At 45.7% G+C, this 20754-nt stretch overlaps 1 protein-coding gene across 4 annotated transcripts in view; it reads right to left on the reverse strand.

Moving 5' to 3' along the window:
• The window catches only part of mcf2l2 (MCF.2 cell line derived transforming sequence-like 2), a 146332-nt gene extending 141166 nt beyond the window's left edge, over positions 1–5166 (reverse strand). For all 4 annotated transcript variants that reach the window (XR_008810062.1, XM_056277945.1, XM_056277946.1 and 1 more), the window contains exon 1: positions 4970–5166. Coding sequence is in view for 3 of the 4 variants with exons in the window: in XM_056277945.1 (XP_056133920.1) it covers positions 4970–4985 (16 nt within the window). In the remaining variant the exon portion in view is untranslated. The remainder of the gene's footprint in view (positions 1–4969) is intronic.
• Between the last annotated feature and the right edge of the window lie 15588 nt (positions 5167–20754).

Raw genomic sequence — 20754 nt, forward strand, 5'->3', positions numbered from 1 at the left:
TTTTGACAGACACGACACACTGTGTTACAGTTCACGTCACGTCACCGTTTGGATCTTAACCACTATGCAGTGGAAATCCTTGAATACAAAGTCAATACCCTGCTTATGATGTCCAACGGGACTAATACATGAGCTGGAAACCAACAGAAAACTGGATGAGGCGATCAGACTTCCTTATCTAAAATATCATCTCAACTCTCATCATCGGCCACTTCTCTGGGGTTGGGTCGCGGTGGCAGCAAGCTAAGTAGGGCACTCCAGATGTCCCTCTCCCCAGCAACGCCTTCCAGCTCCTCCTGGGGGATCCCAAGGTGTTCCCAGGCCAGATTGGACATGTAGTCCCTTCAGCAAGTTCTGGATCTACCCCGGGGTCTCCTCCTTGTTGGACGTGCCCGGAAAACCTCCAAAGGAAGGCGCCCAGGAGGCATCCTAATCAGATGCCCGAAACACCTCAACTGGCTCCTTTCGACGCAAAGGAGCAGCGGCTCTACTCCAAGCTCCCTCCGGATGTCCGAGCTCCTCACCCTATCTCTAAGGCTGAGCCCAGACACCCCACGGAGGAAACTCATTTCAGCCGCTCGTATCCGCAATCTCACCCTTTCAGTCACTACCCAAAGCTCATGACCATAGGTGAGGGCTGGAACGACGACTGACTGGTAAATTGAGAGCTTTGCCTTCCGGCTCAGCTCCTTTTTCACCACAATGGTCCGGTACAACGTCCGCATTACTGCTGATGCTGCACCAATCGGCCTGTCAATCTCCTGCTCCATCCTACCCTCACTCGTGAACAAGACCCCGAGATACTTGAACTCCTTCACTTGAGGCAACAACTCATCCCCAACCCGGAGGGAGCAATCCACCATTTTCCGGCAGAGAACCATGGCCTCAGACTTGGAGGTGCCGACTCTCATCCCAGCCATTTCACATTCAGCTGCAAACCGCCCCAGTGCACACTGGAGGTCGCGTTCTGATGAAGCCAACAAAACCACATCATCTGCGAAGAGCAGAGATGCAATTCTGAGGTTCCCAAAACGGACACACTCCTCACCTTGGCTGTGCCTTGAGATCCTGTCCATGAATATCACAAACAGAATCGGAGACAAGGGACAACCTTGGCGGAGTCCGACACCCACCGAAAACGTGTTTGACTTTGTGCTGAGAATGCGGACACAGCTCTCACTTTGGTTATACAAGGACCAGATGACTTGTAGCAACTGCCCTGGTACCCCATACTCCCGCAGTACCCCCCCCCCCACAGAGTGTCCCAGGGTACACAGTCGTAAGTAAGCCTTCTCCAAGTCCACAAAACACATGTAGACTGGCTGGTCAAACTCCCATGCCCCCCTCAGCACTTCTGCAAGGGTTGGTCCGTTATTCCACGGCCAGGACAGAATCCGCATTGTTCCTCCTGGATCCGAGGTTCGACTTTCCAGCACCCTAGAGTAGACTTTCCCAATGAGGCTGAGCAATGTGATGCCCCTATAATTGGAGCACACCCTCTGCCCCCCCCCTTTTTTTTAGATCCCCCAAAAAAGGGGATCTAAAATATCACTATCCTTGGGTTGGGAGATTATACACATTGTTGCAAATGTTGTGTGTTTATTATGTGGTAAATAGAAAAAAAAACCCTGATTGTTTGCTATAATGAAAACGCAGTACTGGTGTGCAGGTGAGTAGAGTCCAAAATCTTGCTTTTATTCATTCTCGTGTTCATTGGAGTAATTCTGTAAAGTTGCAACAGGCTAGGAACTGGAATTACCCCCCCCCCCCCCAATGCTTGGGACATGCAATACATTCCTTTGTAGGTGATATTAATACATTATTCAAATGTGTCTGTCGACTGATTGTGTGAGTCCATGCATGTGCACGTACGGGCACACGCACACACGTACATACAAATATACACACACAAAAGCATAACCACAAGAATGGTTCAAGGTTTAGGATGTCACACCTTACATGTGCGTGTATGTAGGTGTAAGAGTTACTGTGTGAGGTTTTTTTTTGACACAATACTTGCTGAATACCTGCAACACAAATCCATTGGTAGTTTGACTATTTTTTCACCAAACGAGGAAGGGAATGAGTGCTGCAAGACATTCTAACACATCCTGCTTCACACTACAGGTGCGAATAGGCTGAAAATGAAACGCCACATAATGAGATTGGGCTCGGGTGGGAGGTTTTGGCTTTCTGTGAACTTCACTCTGTCGGCTTCTGTCTTTAGCCTACAGCCCACCACTGCCACCGCTGGCTGTGGTATTAATTATCGACACTGATAACCGCGAGCAAGCAAAGCAACTCTTTGAAAACAAGTTTTACAAGACAAATCCAGTTTATAGTGGAAACTACGACCCCCAGAGCGTTGATACAGGTCCAGGGCTACGTGGACTCCCCCCCCCCCCCCCCCGTGAGGAGACGAATAACTCAAGGCCAAACAAAACAAAAACGTTCTACTGAGACACACACACACACACAGCTTTATGGGAGTAGGAAGTGTGTGGCGGAGGGAGGGAGGACGTACTTGCTGTCTGTTCGGCGGACGCAGCCTCCCGACACGCCCCAGGAAGTGGTGGTACGACTCCATTTCTGCGGCTGAGATCCGCACGGTTGTGTAGGCCGCGCATGTTTACCGCAGTAAGAACAGCGGGATGGCATGGTCTGGTTTCCAACCCTCGCCTGATTTTCCATCTATCTATTTATTTATCTATTTATCTAGCTAGCTAGCTAGCTAGCTAGCTAGCTAGCTAGTTAGGTCTGTCGGCCTTTAACTGACATTTTATCCTCTACTAAAGTGAATCTACTGGCTCTCCAGCTCTCTTTAAAAACACCTCTACACAGCAAAACAAAAGCAGGCCTAGGAAAGGTCAGAACATCAGAGAGAAGAGAGAGGGAGAGAGAGAGAGAGAGAGAGAGAGAGAGAGAGAGAGAGAGAGAGAGAGAGAGAGAGAGAGAGAGAGGAGAGAGAGAGAGAGAAGTGTCATGGGAAAGGGATAGGGAGAGACTAAACCAGAGGTAGGTATGTAGGTAAGTAGATAGATAGATAGATAGATAGATAGATAGATAGATAGATAGATAGATAGATAGATAGATAGATAGATAGATAGATAGATAGATAGATAGATAGATAGATAGATAGATAGATAGATAGATAGATAGATAGATAGATAGATAGATAGATAGATGGATAGAGGGATAGAGGATGAGGGATGGATGGATAGATAGATAGATGGATAGATAGATGATAGATAGATAGATAGATAGATGGATAGATAGATAGATAGATAGATAGATAGATAGATAGATAGATAGATAGATAGATAGATAGATAGATAGATAGATAGATAGATAGATAGATAGATAGATAGATAGATAGATAGATAGATAGATAGATAGATAGATAGATAGATAGATAGATAGATAGATAGATAGATAGATAGAGGGGATAGAGGGATGGAGGGATGATGGATAGATAGATAGATAGATAGATAGATAGATAGATAGATAGATAGATAGATAGATAGATAGATAGATAGATAGATAGATAGATAGATAGATAGATAGCAACAGGGAAAGAGCTATAAACAGCTAAAAAGAGCTTCTCTTTCTCTCAGAGCTCACTGTCAGTCTATCTGCTGTCTCTCTCTCTCCATCCGTCCATCTCCTCAACTCTGTAGTTTGACAGTGACTCTTTTTGTACAGTCCGTGTCCATGAAGAATGCTTCACACAAAATAAATAAAGAAATAGATAAGTAAACAAAATCAGTAAAAAGAAAAATTATCCCCTGAAATGCGGTCACACACACACACGCAGTCACACTGTTTTCCCTCTGGTCATGCTCTCTGTTTGTGTCCAACAGTCCCAGCTTGGTGCATCTAACCTCCCAACGCCCTCTGTTCCTCCCTCCCTCTCCCTCTCCCTCTCTTTCTCTCTCTCGCCGTGTGTCATAATCTCCAGACGTGGACACCAAGCCTATTAGAGAAGCTTTTGCTTATCCAAACCCCTCTGCCATGATGGAGTGACTCAACGCTTGGCTAATTCTTCCTCCGTTTACTGTCACACATGCCACTAGCGTCTGTTTTAAAATCCACGTGCCGCTGCACTGTTGACACAAATTTCTGCTACTTCCCTCCATTCTTATACTGCCACATTTCTGGAATTCCTTACCGAACCATTTGTCACATTGTAGCCTCCATATGTGATCTTCAGCAATGAGACAATGTAGCCTGGCATGAAAAGACCAAAAGGCCACTATACTATACTATACTATACTATACTATACTATACTATACTATACTAAGGGTATTTGCTTATTTTTTCAGCTTTATCTCACTTTATAGTTTCTCATTTTCAATGGGAGAGCAGAGAGTCAGAAGGGGAAGATACAGATGGAAAGTTCTGGTAGGCTACACTCTTAAAGCTGAGGGTCTGTGTGGTAACATCATGTCATGACTGTTCCAAGTTAGATCTTATCGAAAACCCTGTGTACACTCGGCATGAAAACGTGTCTCGAGCATACGCGATAGCGATCCGATTTAGTCAAACCCGTAAAAATGCAAGTGTAAACAGACCAGAGGCGACCTGAAAAAAAAAAGGGATTTCGATCTGATTTCCTGAACCACCTCTGACGTGGTTCGGGAAATCAGATCGAAATCCTTCTTCGAGGCTTCAACCTGGATTTTTACACGATAAGCCAAGCGTGAACAGGACAACGTTGTTTTTTCTCGCTGGAAACACGGAAAAACAATTTCAAAAAAAATCCAACTGTCCACAGGAAAATATGTGCGGGAAGACAACGTTACATTGAAGAGGAACCAAACTGAGCTGCTCTTCGATCAATTCTTGCAGCGCCAAGAAGAAAACTACAATTAAATCCACAGGTTATGGTCATCTTTCCCCGTTAAGTGAGCCGTACACACTATACACACGTATTTTTGCAAAGAGGCCGTTATCTTGGGAGTCACTTACACATAACGGATCCCATGGTGCTGATTGTCTCGGGGCCAGTCCGATCGAGACCAAAACACTCCACACACACAAGGAACCAATCCAAGTGGCACGCCGGCCGTCAGAGAGACATAACAGTCCTGTCATACACAACACACCTAGAGGTTTGTTGAAATTACTGTTGATCCCTCAGGACTCCCCGCTTTACACACCACAGCCGCAATTTGTGTAAGGGTGCATGTCGGTGAGATGCACGCCCTTGGTGTATGTGAGTGAGTTTATGTATGTGTGTGTTTGGGTGTGTGTGAGAGAGCGCGAGAGAGAGAGAGAGAGAGAGAGAGAGAGAGAGAGAGAGAGAGAGAGAGAGAGAGAGAGAGAGAGAGAGAGAGAGAGAGAGAGAGAGAGAGAGAGAGAGAGAGAGAGAGAGAGAGAGAGAGAGAGAGAGAGAGAGAGAGAGAGAGAGAGAGAGAGTGTGCATGAATGTATGCGTTCTTGTCTAGCCAGCAGTCTGCTCAGCTCTGGCCACCGTTTACACAAATATCCTCAACAATGACCCCCCCCCCCTCCCCGCCGCCACACTCACGACACTTCCCTTTTCCTCTGCATGCCTACCTTTCCTTTCATTTTACCCTCTTCTTCTCTCTCAGGTCCCTCTGGTTGTTGTTGGGGGTTTTTTTTTTCAATTTGGATCATTTTTGAATCCATTCGGCCTGGGGCAATGCGTGCACGATGGTAGCAGGTAATGGAGATGAAGGAATGGCATGTGATAAAGGTCATGAGGTCAGATTGGAGGACCACACCCGAGCCGCGAGGAGGCCACAACAACTTGCGGGACAGCCGACAAAGTGCCGATCCATGGAGTACAACCAGGTTCTAGCAGGGTCCGAAATGTTGGGCCGTGGTTCTGTAGTGCGGCAGGTGTAAACGACGATAAAAACTACAGACGGCATCCGGGGGAGCAACCAATAGGGGGCATGCTAGAAAACAACAACATCCTGGTGCGCCAGCATGGTCAGGATGCAAACATCTCAAACAGCTTCAAATGTCCTCTGTTTCTTTTTCATGCAGCTGCAGGTTTTCAATCACGAGACCTTTTTCAACGTCTCCGGACTGTATTTTTTCCAGCGTCATAGGGCACGGTGGGCTTGTCATTGGCCGACATGGGTCGCGGCCTCGTTTTCCCACCCATCACACAATGTAACTCACTTCAACCTGCGCCATCTGACAAGGAAGATAGTCAAGATTTTACCTTTTTCTCATTATACTACATATATATATATATATATATATAAAATAAACGTGCAACACTTATTAAGTACAAATACATTAAGTTACGTCCAGACGGACGTAACTTAATATGTACAACTTGAAAGTTTTCACCCGTTTGCTGGTAGGTGCAGGTGAAAGTTTGTCGACAATTCTGTGCATGTCCTTGACATTGATCCATGGTTAATCTTGCAGGCATCGCGAAAAATATGCCATAACCAATGGCACACGCCAACAAACAAGAAACCGGTATGACCGCTGCAGTAGAAACCGGTGGACTACAGTTATGCACAGAGCCCATTAACCAACGTATTGTAGCAAATTCGGGGGGGAGGGGAGGCAACCACAGGAACTGCCGCGGCTGAGACGCGAACCCGTATCGCCCGCACCGCAGGAGACATCGCTAACCGCTCGACCAAAGGATCAGACCCTTCAGCTAGCGGGTCTACTAATCCATGCACGTTACACTACCCCCTCCTTCGGGGACGCTTAAGCATATCAGCTCCTTCACGCCTCTAGGCACATACGCTTCCGGTCCCCCCCCCATCCCACTTCTGACACCAATGTAGCGAATTCGGGGGGGCAACCACAGGAACTGCCAAGGCCGAGACGCGAACCCGTACCACCCGCGCCGCATAAGACATCGCTAACCGCTCGACTGAAGGATCAGATTCTTCAGCCGGCGGCCAACGTGTCTACTTATCCATGCACGTTACAGTATTTCACATCTGGTCTTTAAAGCGCTTATTCTTAATTTCTTCAATCCTGGTTGATTTGGCGACATCTGGTGGTCATAATAGTTTGTTTTCACGCCGCAAATCTATTATACGTTTTTGAGTCTGTTCGTAAGTCGAATTTCATAAATTGGAATAGTTGCTACAGTTCACAGCGTCAATGAGTCAAATGTTTGTACATATATATATATATATATATATATATATATATATATGTATTTTTTAACCTAAAACGTCATAAATATAATAATGGAGTAGTCATAATAAATGTAACTACAGTACAGTACAGTATTTACATACCCCATTACTCTCCCCTTGTCCTTTATAATTGCCCCGATCGTCGACTGTAGCCTAACGCTTTTCCAATGTTTGTTGGCGTTTCACCTCTCTCTGAACGCTTTATTATGTCCACTTTCGTTTTAATCGTGATCGTTTTCCTTTGAAGCATCGCCATCACGCCCACCAGATTTACCATGATTACGAGGGCAAAAACGCAAAAAATGTTAAGTGAAAACACAACGCACCCAACAACGTTCACGCGACCGTGGCGTTGTTCTCCCTCGGGCCGACGAACCGCCTAAAACGCGCAGTGTTTTGGATGTCGCGCGAGGTAGTCCGTCCGTTCGTTAGTACGAAACATTGCGTGTAACTCGATTTGAAGAAAAATAAAACAATAGGCTTTACGGAGGCCGGTTCGTAAGTACGGGCGTTCGCAAGTCGGGCGTTCGTAACCCGGGGACTTCCTGTATTTGGGTGGGTAAAGCGTTGCCCTTGTTCCTGGACATTGTTGCTCGCTCGCCAGCCTCGTCCCCACGTGAATCCTGCTGCTGCCGGCAACGTCACCATGAAAGCCCCTCTACGAGCAAGGGAAGACCCTGCTTTTCTTTTCTGCACCCCCCCCCATACATTCCCCGACCCAGCTCCCCGCTCTTCCTTCTCTCCCAGAGCCCACCCTTGCCGAACTGACTGTCTGAGACAAACATGCGTCAGAGGCCCCCCCCCGCTGCTTAAAATAGCGCCTTTTCCTCAATAAATCACCATCCAACATGTCTTTGTTGTTGACGCTTGTTTGTCTGGCTGTGCATGTGTGTGCTCAACTGTGGACATGCATGTGAATGAAGCCAATGTGGGACTGTGTGTGTGTGGTCTCGCACAATGGCAATAAAATGTGCATTCCCTTTGTTTGTCCAAGCCGTAAGAAAGCATTACCTTGTCGGCTCAGGAAACAAGCAATGCATGTGCTCGCCAGTGTTGTCGTTAATTTCATTCAGATTGTTTTTCCTCGGCTGCTGCTGCCTCACAGTCTCTATGAAGACCGTCTCGTTCCCAGCAAGCGGCTCGCCTGCAGAGTGTCAGTAGTGGACAGTAGAGTACACAGAGTCAACTGAGCTGTGCAATCAATTCGAGTATAAACACAGCGTTTGTTTGGCAAATCAATGTCTTTTTTTTTTCTTTTTAGGTGTACTGACCATCGATTTGCTCATATTACATCCTGGCAGCAGAGAGAAATGAAAAGGGTAGGACACATAACGAAACTTGATAGGTTTGTTCGCCCTGATATAGCGTATAGTATTCTGCCTGCTACATATAGAAAACAAGCAAGCGGGAGGCAGATTACAGAATCTGAGGGTGTTCGGCGACAAACTGACAGCATAAAATCTATGTATGTATGTTTTTTTTATTTTATTTAGAGATACTTTATTGATCCCCAGGGAAATTGTGCTCTGTGTTTAACCCATCCTAGCTGTGTAGCTGGGAGCAGTGGGCAGCCGCAGTGCAGCGCCTGGGGACCACCTCCAGCTCGTCTCGCCACGCCTCGGTCAGGGACACAGACAGGAGTATTGACCCTAACATGCATGTCTTTTTGATGGTGGGGGAAACCGGAGCACCCGGGGAAAACCCGCCGCAGACACGGGGAGAACATGCAAACTCCACACAGAGGACGACCTGGGACATTGATTTGTGGCCCCATTAAAGTCAGCACAGATTTTAACATTTGCAAAACTTTGTAAAAAATGTTGTTGATCTTTTTGACCGTTGACACATTTTCACAGTGTGTGGGGAAAGTATCACTTCAATAAACAAACAAATAAACAAACGCTGCGTCTGTACTGCAAAACAAAGCCCTTCTGCAACCTTAATATTGTCCCTATCAGATGGACGTTTATTGCAACACAGCTATATCAAATAACACTGGTTTTGTGCAGCCCTGTGCTGAATGATTCCCATAAATGTGCAGTGAGTTTATCATAAACTGTTACATTATTGATCAGGTTGATGGTACAACAAGTCTTTGATAATCAAATGACAAAAAGTTGTCCAACCACCTTGCCAGTTCTAGATATCTCTGCTTGTTGTCTCATGTAACTGCACGTTCACCTACTGTCATCCATTCACATAACATAAAACACACATTCGCCACTCCTAAAGGGCTATAATCCGTTACACGTTGTTGTTTAGTATATTTTCTCAATCCCCCCCCCCCCCGAAATGAATTCCTGGCTACGCCCCTGGTCCCCGGGTGCTGCACGGCGGCTGCCCACTGCTCCTAGCTACACAGCTAGGATGGGTTACATGCAGAGGAAGAATTCCCCCAAGGGGGATTAATAAAGTAGTTTTAAGAAAAGACGGTAGCAGAATCTCAGCATATCGTACTTATTTTTATCCATAGTGACTCCCAGGACAGTCAGCCATTAGCAGATGCATTAAAACTGCATGTTATCACATGGCATTGATCATACAGGTACACAGAAATCATGTTATAGTCAGAGTTCATGTTGAGTGCATCTAGTGTAAGTGTGCTTCAGAGCATCAAGAGGTGGGGAACAGGGGATTCAAAGTACAAAGCAGATGTACTTTGCCACAAGACAGTAAATGGTCAAATTATTTTATTTTACTATTTTTATTTTGTTTTGCTCCTTTATCTGTCCCCGTAGAGCAATTCTTTCTCTGCATTTAACCCATCCTAGCTGTGTAGCTAGGAGCAGTGGGCAGCCGCCGTGCAGCACCCGGGGACCAACTCCAGCTCTTTTTTCCAATGCCTCGGTCAGGGACACAGACAGGAGTATTAACCCTAACGTGCATGTCTTTTGATGGTGGGAGGAAACAGGAGCACCCGGAGAAAACCCACCACAGACACGGGGAGAACATGCAAACTCCATACAGAAAGCACCTGGGATGACTCTCGAGGTTGGACAACCCTGGGGTTCGAACCCAGGACCTTCTTGCTGTGAGGCAACAGAGCTTACCACTGGGCCACCGTGCTGCCAAATTAAGCTTTCAAGTGCATGTAGAAAAAGGGCATGGTAATGTCTTGATGCATGCTCAATAATCTAGGTAAGGACATCACAGAAAGTCGAATCAACTCATGGTATGGGCATAATAGTGCCTATTCCTATTCCTATTCATGGGAAAATGCCACTACAGACATTTTAATGGCTGAGGTCTTGATAGCATCTCCGATTCAAACGCAACTGAAAGACGCGTAGAAAGAACAAGAAATATTATAAAGCAATCACAACAACCAGAACTAAAAGCTGACAAGTCGACTAAACGAGAATGGTTTTAACAACCATCTTGTCCGTCTGTGTGCTCAGCATCAGGTGCAGGGAGGAGGTTTCCATGACATCACTGAAGACATCATCGCTGTGAACATGGCCAGCCAGCCCGGTGGGAATGACCCTCCCTGTCTGGAACCACTCCGACACCACAGACGTGAAACCAGAAATCGGTCCGAGCACTTGCTGAAGACACAGTTCTGCCACAATCCAAATGAACACACACTCACTCTCTCCGAATGAAACGTCTCTTTGAATCACACTCTCTCTTCCCACCCATCTTCCCTGTTCAATTTACAACCCTGCACTGCTGCAGCCTCAAATAGTTATCTCTGTCACTTTCTGTGGCACTAGCGTTATATATATATATATATATATATATATATATATATATATATATATATATATATATTGCTCTCAACACAGCTTGAATAATTGATGGGACAATATGTTCCCACTAGTCGACAGATGTTCACACTTTCTTCTCCAGTTACACTCGGTTGTTAGAAAAGAAGCCTGTCATCACGAAGACAAAGAGCAAATATCCTGACAGGTAGGATGAGCAGAGCAGAGCGGATTAAATCTGGAAAATTAATTACCAACAAGTAATAGGGAATGTATTATCCTCTATCAGTCAGATGTTCCCATATTGTACTGTGCAGAAGTCTCTTCGGGGTTGACGGTACCACATTTGAGCGGTACAAAGACTCCTGCCGTGTCGTCCGGGAAGAACGCTGTTGCGGGTTCGGTTTAGTCCTTTTACGGTGACTCACACCGGTAGCCATACTGTCGTCACAACTAGACACCAGGAACCAACAACCACATTAAATTCACATAAAACCCAAGATAATCGGAGGTGCTAGTCTAAGGTCAGTCATCAGATCCCATCTAATTATCGACAACACTTGGTGGACACACACACACGCCACTATTTCACTGATAGTCAGGATATTTTTAGATAAATTGAGGTTTTTTTTGGAGCTTGCATATGTGGCCCAGCATTCATGATCTGATCAAGAGGAATCTTATTATTATATTTTGACTTCCCTTGTCATACTGCAATAAAAACATTCCATAGTCATTGCTAGATTAACAGCGAATTTTATGTGAGTTAAAGTATTTATGTGATATTTCTGATCTATGTCATAGCTGGAATATGTGCCGGCATGAACTAAGATACTATAACATGTCGCCCTATTGCAGTTGGTTTTTCTGGTCTGTGAAAGGTCTGTTTTGATGGAGTCTGTTCGTCCGTTTATGCCATGATATGTGTGAGTCGGTTCATAAAACGACTACTCCAGATTAAGATGTTAACTGGAACTCCACTCAGAAAGCAACAGACATCTTATAAGTAAGTTATACTACGGCATCACATCACTGAATAAGGCCTCCACAGACTATGTGAAACAACGATGGGGACAAAGAGCCGGACACTGAAATAACTGAGGACACGTGGTTGGATGCCCGGAAAACGCAATCGTCCTCCACCGACTCCTGGTCCTGGAGAGACTTCTGCCGGACAAACCTGGCTGGCTTTTTTTATCACCCCTAAACAGAAGTCCAAACAAACCGGCTCTCAGCTGAGCTGTTGGGGGGAATGTGGAGGAGTCATGGTTGATCACGCTCATGTTTTTTGGTCGAGTCACTCCATTCAGACTTTTCGGGAGGAAGTATCAGTTATCATCTCAAAAACCCTGGGTTTCAGCATCAGTACTACATGCTCACCCTTGTGTCTTGGACATGTCCCTGACGGACTAAGTTCAACTGATGTCTATCTTTTGAAGATCTTACTGGCGGCAAGTAAGAAGTTCCCACTATTGGACTCTTCATCAATATTGTCAAACAATTACATCTTGCAGAACAGATGACTTACTCTGTTCGGCTCCAAAAAGAACAGGGAGAAAAACGGAGGGAAAACGGTGTATTTATTTGGCCAATGAGAAAGATAGCTCATAGTTATCGTTAGTATACTATATATGAGACATTCTACTTCACTGGTTTCTTGATCGCCCCATGACCTCAAGTTTTTTCTGTTCTTTTTTTCTGTTTGTTGTCTGTTTTTTTCTTGTTCTTGTAAAAAGTAATTTAAAAAAAAGTGCTAACTGGAAGATTAGCTATTAGACAAAATAATAATAATCATCATCATAATCATAATAATAAATTAAACTTATATAGCGCTTTTCTAATACTCAAAAGTTGCTTGAGTATTAGAAAAGTGCAATTTATTATTACACTTATATAGTGCTTTTCTAATACTGTGAAGTCAGTGGATTACATTGTATATTATATATAAAATGTAATCCACTCACTGTAAAATCTCCCCTCTTCATCAAAATCAAAATCACCACCCCTTGCTCCTCCGTGGCCTATCTAGACAGCTTTGTAGGTTGTTAGGAAAGTAAACAAGATTTACTATAGGGGCCTTACAGATATTTGTGATGATATTTAGGATTACAGACTGAAATCTACAATTTTTTTTGTAAAGCCGTTCAATCCAGACTATAAGGAAACCCGACAGAAGCTTCCAGAGAGTGTTTCCTTTCTCACGCTATGCCAGGTGTGGACCTGCAATCTCCCACAGTAATACAGACGGAGGCACACATGCATGTCAAACACAGGAACACTTGGACACCAGTCACACACATGTTCACATGCAGGCACACATACATGTGTTCAAACACATCAAATACACACACACACACACACACACACACACACACACACACACACACACACACACACACACACACACACACTGTAAAAAATAGATAGGTTCAGTGGGTTCATGCAGACAGCAGGAGAATAGTTGTTACTCACATTTCCTTACTGTGTCCTTGGTCTTACCCTGGGTTCAGGGTTACAGGGGAGTTAAGGGGAGCCGGCCTCCCAATAAAAGGACATGAAAGTCTGAAGGACATGAAAGCCTACTCTGAGAAATTTTGGGGGAGCTCTGAAACAGCGTCCATTTCTGTGTCACAGGTGATAGATTTTTTATTTTTCCGTACATTAGGGTTCCTGAAATGAATAATAATGGTAAAATATACCAGTGTTGTGTTCATTGGCTCGTTACATTCCAATTCCCGAATACTTGTCTCCACTGTGATAAACGTAACGCTGTGTCTGTCCCTGCTGTGGACCATCCGTGCATGGCGGCGCACTCAAATCACAACGTTTACATCGCCACTTGAACTTATCTCCACTGAGTTGGCTAGCTAACGAGTTAGCTAATGTATGTGGATGGTAAATCGTTAGGAAATGGTGATTTTATCTGGTATTTTCAAACGGTCTGTGGATGAGTAGTCAGTATGTCAAAACAAGTCCCCAGGCCCCTGTGGTCGCTTCTGATCTAAGGTAAGAATCAGGGGATTACTTGCTTGAGTTGTGCGTTTGTGAGGACTGGCCCTAGTCCTGTTTACTGTTGATGTTTGTTGTGATTGTTACTTGATTCTCTACCCTAACTGTGATGCAACTGGTCTATTCTGTTTTTACCACGGTGCCGCGCAACTGCTGCCATGGACTATGTGTCGCAAATTGTGGTCACTCACTCATGGACGACCTGAGACGGACTAAATCCACACTCATTTTGATATATCTTTGGTACGTTAACTATATGCATTTAAAAATTCCTCGGAATGGGGCGTCCGGGAGGCATGGTGGCCTATTCCATTGCCTACCAATACGGGAATCGGCGGTTCGAATCCTGGTGTTACCTCCGGCTTGGCTGGGCATCCCTACAGACACAATTGGCCGTGTCTGCGGGTGGGAAGCCGCATGTGGGTATGTGTCCTGGTCGCTGCACTAGCGCCTCCTCTGGTCGGTCGGGGTGCCTGTTCAGGGGGGAGTGGGAACTGGGGGGAATAGCGTGATCCTCCCACGCGCTACCTTCCCCTGGAGAAACTCTTCCTCACTGTCAGGTGAAAAGAAGCGGCTGGCAACATGTGGTGACCACATGTATTGGAGGAGGCATGGGGTAGTCTGCAGCCTCCCCGGCTCGGCAGAGGGTGTGGGGCAGAGACCGGGACGGCTCGGAAGAGTGGGGTACTAGTTAGCTGGACACAACTGAGGAGAAAAAGGGGGGAACATTTTTTTTTAATTCCTCGAAATAACAATAATCTAACTAAAATGAAAGGAGTCTGTCCTTTGATTTTCTCGACAACCGTTCATCTGATCAACTTCACATTTGGCAAGTGCACCATGGGTCTGAACAGTTTCGTGCTTGCTATCAGATTGACTTGCGTGATGTAGGACAGGCCGTGTGTGACATGTTTGCTATGCACCTGCATCCTTGTGTGGTATTGATTGTCATTAAATTTAGGCCTGTGGTGTTTCTGTTCTATTTTTCCAAGGTGTTGAACGAAAGTGTGGTGGGTACTGTAGTATCATGGTGACGTTGCCTCCGGGATATTTTAATATGCAGTAATTTACTGCATACAAAAAGACACACAAACCTGCCAGTAAACGTTTGCGTGTCTTTTGTTTAGAGTGTGGCTGTTGTCTTGCTAGCCTATGCTTTGTGTAAGACCAACAGTTGAGGCTGTAGGAATGTTCCAAGGTTGTCATGTGATGTAACCTAGGTGTGGTCTATTTAAAAGCGCAGCCCAAACCATTGGCCCACTGTGTGGATTTTTATCTTTTATTTTTGTTGTTGTTGCTCGAGTGGCCCTGTAACAGGGTTGATGCTAGATCCAACGGGGTGTAGGCACGGAAGTAGACGTGATTGGTTGTTGGTTAGGATTAGGGTTTCAACTCTTTTTGAACTTCCATTGTTAGCAAGCGTTAACGTTAGCTATCGTTACAGTACGATCTCGCAACGTTAAGGTCCGTTGTAAGCTAGCTAGCTAGCTAAATGTTTCAGTGCGCATAATTTGTTTCAAGTCAGTGCGCTTCAAGGTTACGCGCTATTGGCCGCTATTGGTCTACTGGCTGACGCAACAGCCAATCACGGCTACTTCCGTGCCTACACCCCGTTGGATCTAGCATCAACCCTGTGATAGTCTGGCAGCCTGTCCAGGGTGTCTCCCCAATGACTGCTGGGATAGGCTCCAGCATCCTGAGAGCAGGATAAGCAGTTTGGATAATGGACGGATGGATGTTGCTCCATTGGTAGGATATAAAAACATTGCAGCGGCCTCTTTGTGTTACCTGCGTTACCTGGCTAGATTTTCTGTGTATGACGTGAAATGTCATTGACAGTATTAACTGTATGTAGTAACAGTGGAATATTTTTCGCAGTAACCCTGCAATTGACCGCACTCGTCCATTTATGTGTGCATGTGACATGTGTGGTAGCGCACCGGAAAATACGGCTCCCCTGAAAGCCTCTGTGTAATTCGAACCCTGGTCCTACCTACTAAAAACGCCTCCCTCAATTTGTTCTGGACAAAATTATGGATGACATAACTGTAAATACCAAAAGAAAATGTAAGAGCAACTGCACTTTAAAATGATGGCATTCTCATTCAAAAGATTTTGAAAAACTAGATCATCTCTCATCCTGTCACCTGCAAAATGATAAACAATAATAAACAAACAATGATTTATTCATGTAGTTCGTGTTTTTAAAGAGGGGGCATGGAAAGATTTGTACCCTTTTTAATGTTATGGTTACATCGGTGCATGGCGACAGGCATGGGCGCAAGTCCATGAATACTGGGGTGGCCTCCAGCGCTTTACCTGTGCCCCCCTCCATAGGGTTAGTGGTTGTGTCAGGAAGGGCATCTGATGTAAAAATTTTGCCAAATCATTATGCGGATTGACAAGACCATACCGGATCGGTCAAGGCCCGGGTTAACAACGACCGCCATCGGTGCTGTGCCCTCACAGAGTACCGATGGAAACTATCAAATCCGCTGTGGTGACCCCTGGGAAACAGGGAACAAGCCGAAAGAAGAAGAGGAAGAGTGACATCGACGCACATCTACACTACTAGTGTAGTGTAGTTTTGTGCAATTTTCAAACTCATCTATAGATACAAACTACACAAACTCTGAATGGCATATTTGTTGGATGCAAACCAGAAAACATCTATGCACTTCACTCGGTTTAGGGGTAGAGTCTGAACTAGTGCATAAATGGATGCACAAATCTATTTATGCACTAGTTCGGTCTGTCTGCTTGTCTCTTGACACTATTCACCTCTACGGAGATGGCCATGGACAACTCACTGACCCGCACTGATGTGCAAGACTCCCTTAGACCATCCTTAATGACAAAGTCAAGTCTAGCCATATTGTAGTATTGAAATATTAAGCCATTCTCCAGAATGATTTTTCTTTTTCCTCTCGTGGCCCAGTGGGTCAATCCTATTGTTCTATTGTATTGTTGTTGTTGTTGTGAGCAGCCAGGGCCACAACAGAAGCCAAGTGAGCTGGTCACTTCTGCAGGCTGGTCCACTGGCGCGCGTCCAACAGAGGGCTAAGAAAAAGAAGGACAAACGCTTTTCCAAAGGATGTGGAGACACCCCCCCCTGCCCCTCCTCCTCATCCCCTCCTCACATAATGGAGACAGGAAGAGGAAAGAGAGAATACTGCTCTGACGTCATAGAAACACAGCCTATGGGGGTTGAGGGTAAGAAATAAAAGCCCCAGGTAGCCGTACAGTTGTTGCACTGGGGAGTTATGGAGGGCAGTGCACTGTGGGGTGGCAAGATCTGGGGACGGTCGACTGTCAAGCTTCAAGAAGGACAACGTTTGCTGGCTAGCATGCTCAGGACAGACAGACCGCGAAGAACTAGTCATAATTTGTGTAATGACCTCTTGTCTTGTCCGGCATGAGTATAGTGTTGGCATTGTATTCTGGACTAATTTGAAGAGCAATTCAGTCATTCCACTGTGAGAGAAAGACAAGAATAATGTCATTATTTTCAATATATGCTCATGGACTTGCATCGCAAAGAATATTTTTCCATCGGGGAGCTTATCTGTAAGCCCCAAACCCATGACTTGACCAACATTAGACAGCTCTGTAAAGATCTGATCTTTCCTCGTTATGATCATGTGATCCAAAGCCTAAACGATACCACGCTTGCTTGATCTAATATTGTCGGTTTTGAGGCAAACACCCCCAAAAAAGTGTGACGTTTTAGCTCTGAAGACCCTCGTCAAGATAGGTTTGCTAGAATACAGTTAGAAAACACTGTTTGTAATAAAGAGAGGGTGCTTTCTATCTCACACTTTGAATTCGTACATGTTTAATGGCAGCACTTCTGCTACTGTTGTTTAAGTATTGCTTCCACATGATGTAACCACAGAACCAGGAAGTGAGCAGGAAGGAAACCATCTGTCCCAGCTGTCTCGGACCAGGATGAGCTGGAGAAACCGCGACCTTTGACCTTCCCATTGTTCACCTTTCAGCATGCCGGGAGACAAACTCTTCACCTCTTTTTGTTCGGGGGCAAAGTGCCTTCACCCCTTTGTGAACGAGACAGACTGCTCTACTTTTAGGTCCTCTGAGTGTTTAAGCTGTTCTTTGTCGTTGTGTGTTTCCGTCTGTGTTGACGCATAGTGTGCTATGTAAACTGGAGCAGAGGTGTTTCATATTCGGAAAGACCCTTTGTGCTTTAATTTTCTGTGTAACTGAAGCCAAATCTGACTGTGAAAGGCAGAGTATTCCTCATCTTTTTTGTGTTTGTGGCCTCTGAATGTACTGCTGAGTAGTATTTGTTTCAGTACATCGGCACCCAAGTATAAGTTGAAGGATCTATTTTTGTGCATAAATGTCTGCATTTGATTTTACTATGGAGCTTTCTGTTTTTGGGCCCCCCCCCCCTTGTCCTCCCCAATTGTACTTGGCCAATTACCCCACTCTTCCGAGCCATTCCGGTCGCTGCTCCACCCCCTCTGCTGATCCGGGGAGGGCTGTAGACTACCACGTGCCTCCTCCCATACATGTGGAGTCGCCCGCCGCTTTTCACCTGACAGTGAGGAGTTTCGCCAGGGGGACGTAGCGTATGGGAGGATCCCCCCCCCGAACAGGTGCCCTGACTGACCAGAGGAGGCGCTAGTGCAGCAACCAGGACACATACCCACATGCGGCTTCCCACCCGCAGACACTGCCAATTGTGTCTGTAGGGACGCCCGACCAAGCCGGAGGTAACATGGGGATTCGAACAGGGATCCCTGTGTTGATGGGCAATGGAGAGACTTCTCTTTACTCCAAACCCGCTATTCTATTGTAAATATTACCACTTAGCTTTTCTATGTATGGATAGACCCAAATATTTCCAGTTTCTTCCCTTTCCCTCACTGAGACGGGGCATTAGTAAAAAACGGTGTGTGGTAATGTCAGCGTTTCTTACTGAAACCTATTCATGACGGAGAAAAGTACTGATGAATAATGGCAGTGAGGCTGCAGAATGGAAATAGAAATAACAGAGTGCTCCTTCAAATCGCTCTCAAAACAAAGGAAAGCCCCAAAGCTGAGCTTTCATCTCCTGTCCTGTTGTGCGCTGTGGGAATCTGACATAATGACACTTGTGTGGGGCAGAAAGCGAGCGCTGGGCTGGAAAACAGACTGCTGGATGTGCTGACGGTGAAGGGAAACATGGCACACGTTCATGTCTGGTTGACACAGCTTGTGGATATAGATGAATGCGGAATGGAAATGACTTATACGTCTGTATCTCTGCTGTCAGATGAAGGTCTCTCTTTTTTTTTTGTTCTCAAGTCGATTCAGATGAAACTTCTCATGGCTACAAAACCTTGAACCCTGAACACACACTGTTGGAAGGAGCGGTCAAGCCGTTAATATTCACGAGCTGACGTTTGAGTGACAAGAACAAGCGAGGTTTGGTGCTGAGGATGGGCGGGGCTTGGTAGTTTGACGATCTGATAGGCTGCATGTAAATGAGTGTGCGTGACGACATCATGAGTATCACAAATAAAAGATTGGCTGAAAGAAGCTGAACTAGGAGGCTCTCTTTGAAAAGATGAAAATAGAGAAACTGAGTTTTATTTTGTGTACTTGTGTTTTCCTTTCTGAAGAAAGACACAGTACAAAATGGATCCTGATTGACTTTGATGATGCTCTTTGAACCCAGGACACCTGTCACCCGCCACCCCGCTTTCACTGTTCCATCCATCCATTATCTGTAGAATGACTTGCATGGAGGCAGTGTTAGCATCTAGGCTTACCATTTAATAATCATTGCAGGGGAACTCGGGTACAGTGTACAGGCATGTAGCTGTGTGTATAAAGCCGCCACTAGGCTGCATGGTCACGTGACCACTCTGTAAGTAGGGAATGCAGGTCAGTACAAACATAACGCTACAAGGTTATCTACATTATCCGAACCGCTTATCCTGCTCTCAGGGTCGCGGGGATGCTGGAGCCTATCCCAGCAGTCACTGGGCGGCAGGCGGGGGGAGACACCCTGGACAGGCCGCCAAGCCATCACAGGGCCAACACACACACACACACACACACACACATTCATTCCTAGGGACCATTTAGTACGGCAGAGTCACCTGACCTACATGTCTTTAGACTGTGGGAGGAAACCGGAGCCCCCGGAGGAAACCCACACAGACACGGGGAGAACAGGCCAACTCCACACAGAGGACGACCCGGGATGACCCCCAAGATTGGATGACCCCGGGGCTCGAACCCAGGACCTTCTTGCGACCGCGCTAACCACTGTGCCACCATGCCACCCCACTTCCACTGTTAAAGGAAATGAATAAAGAAAGGAGGCCTAAACTGCTGAGTGATTTGAGTCACTTTCATAAATTTGCTCAACTCCGACGGTAGTTTGTAAAAAAAAAACGGTCTCTGATCTGATTTGCAACAGCAGTAATATCTTACACACAGCTTCATACTGTACCGGACCCTAAGCATCTGTAGTCCTGCCATTAAAGTCTCAACCTACCAATAATTCCCCGTTTTTCAAAGGCCGTGGCGAAGATTCTCATTCACATAGATAATGAGCTACAAGATAACGAACATGAAATCTCCTCCCCCTTAACTACAGCCTGTGACTGTGACCGCGTCCACAAAAACAAGAGTACATGAACACACACACACACACACACACACACACACACAGTCCTCTATCGGTGCACAGTGCCACAGATTTCATTTTTCCGATGCTGTGAAGAGTGGCATCTCCACATCTGCTGTAGATATGCTCAGTATTTGATGTCTTTGAAACCAACATGTTGTAGCCATTACCCAGGCAAAGTTTATGTATTTTCCAGCCTTTCCCCCCTCCCCCTTTCTCTCTTTCTCTCAGCTGTTTAGTGTCTTTGTTGTT

The sequence above is a fragment of the Lampris incognitus genome, chromosome 3 (assembly GCF_029633865.1).
Source record: "Lampris incognitus isolate fLamInc1 chromosome 3, fLamInc1.hap2, whole genome shotgun sequence".
In the NCBI taxonomy this organism is placed as follows: Eukaryota; Metazoa; Chordata; class Actinopteri; order Lampriformes; family Lampridae; genus Lampris; species Lampris incognitus.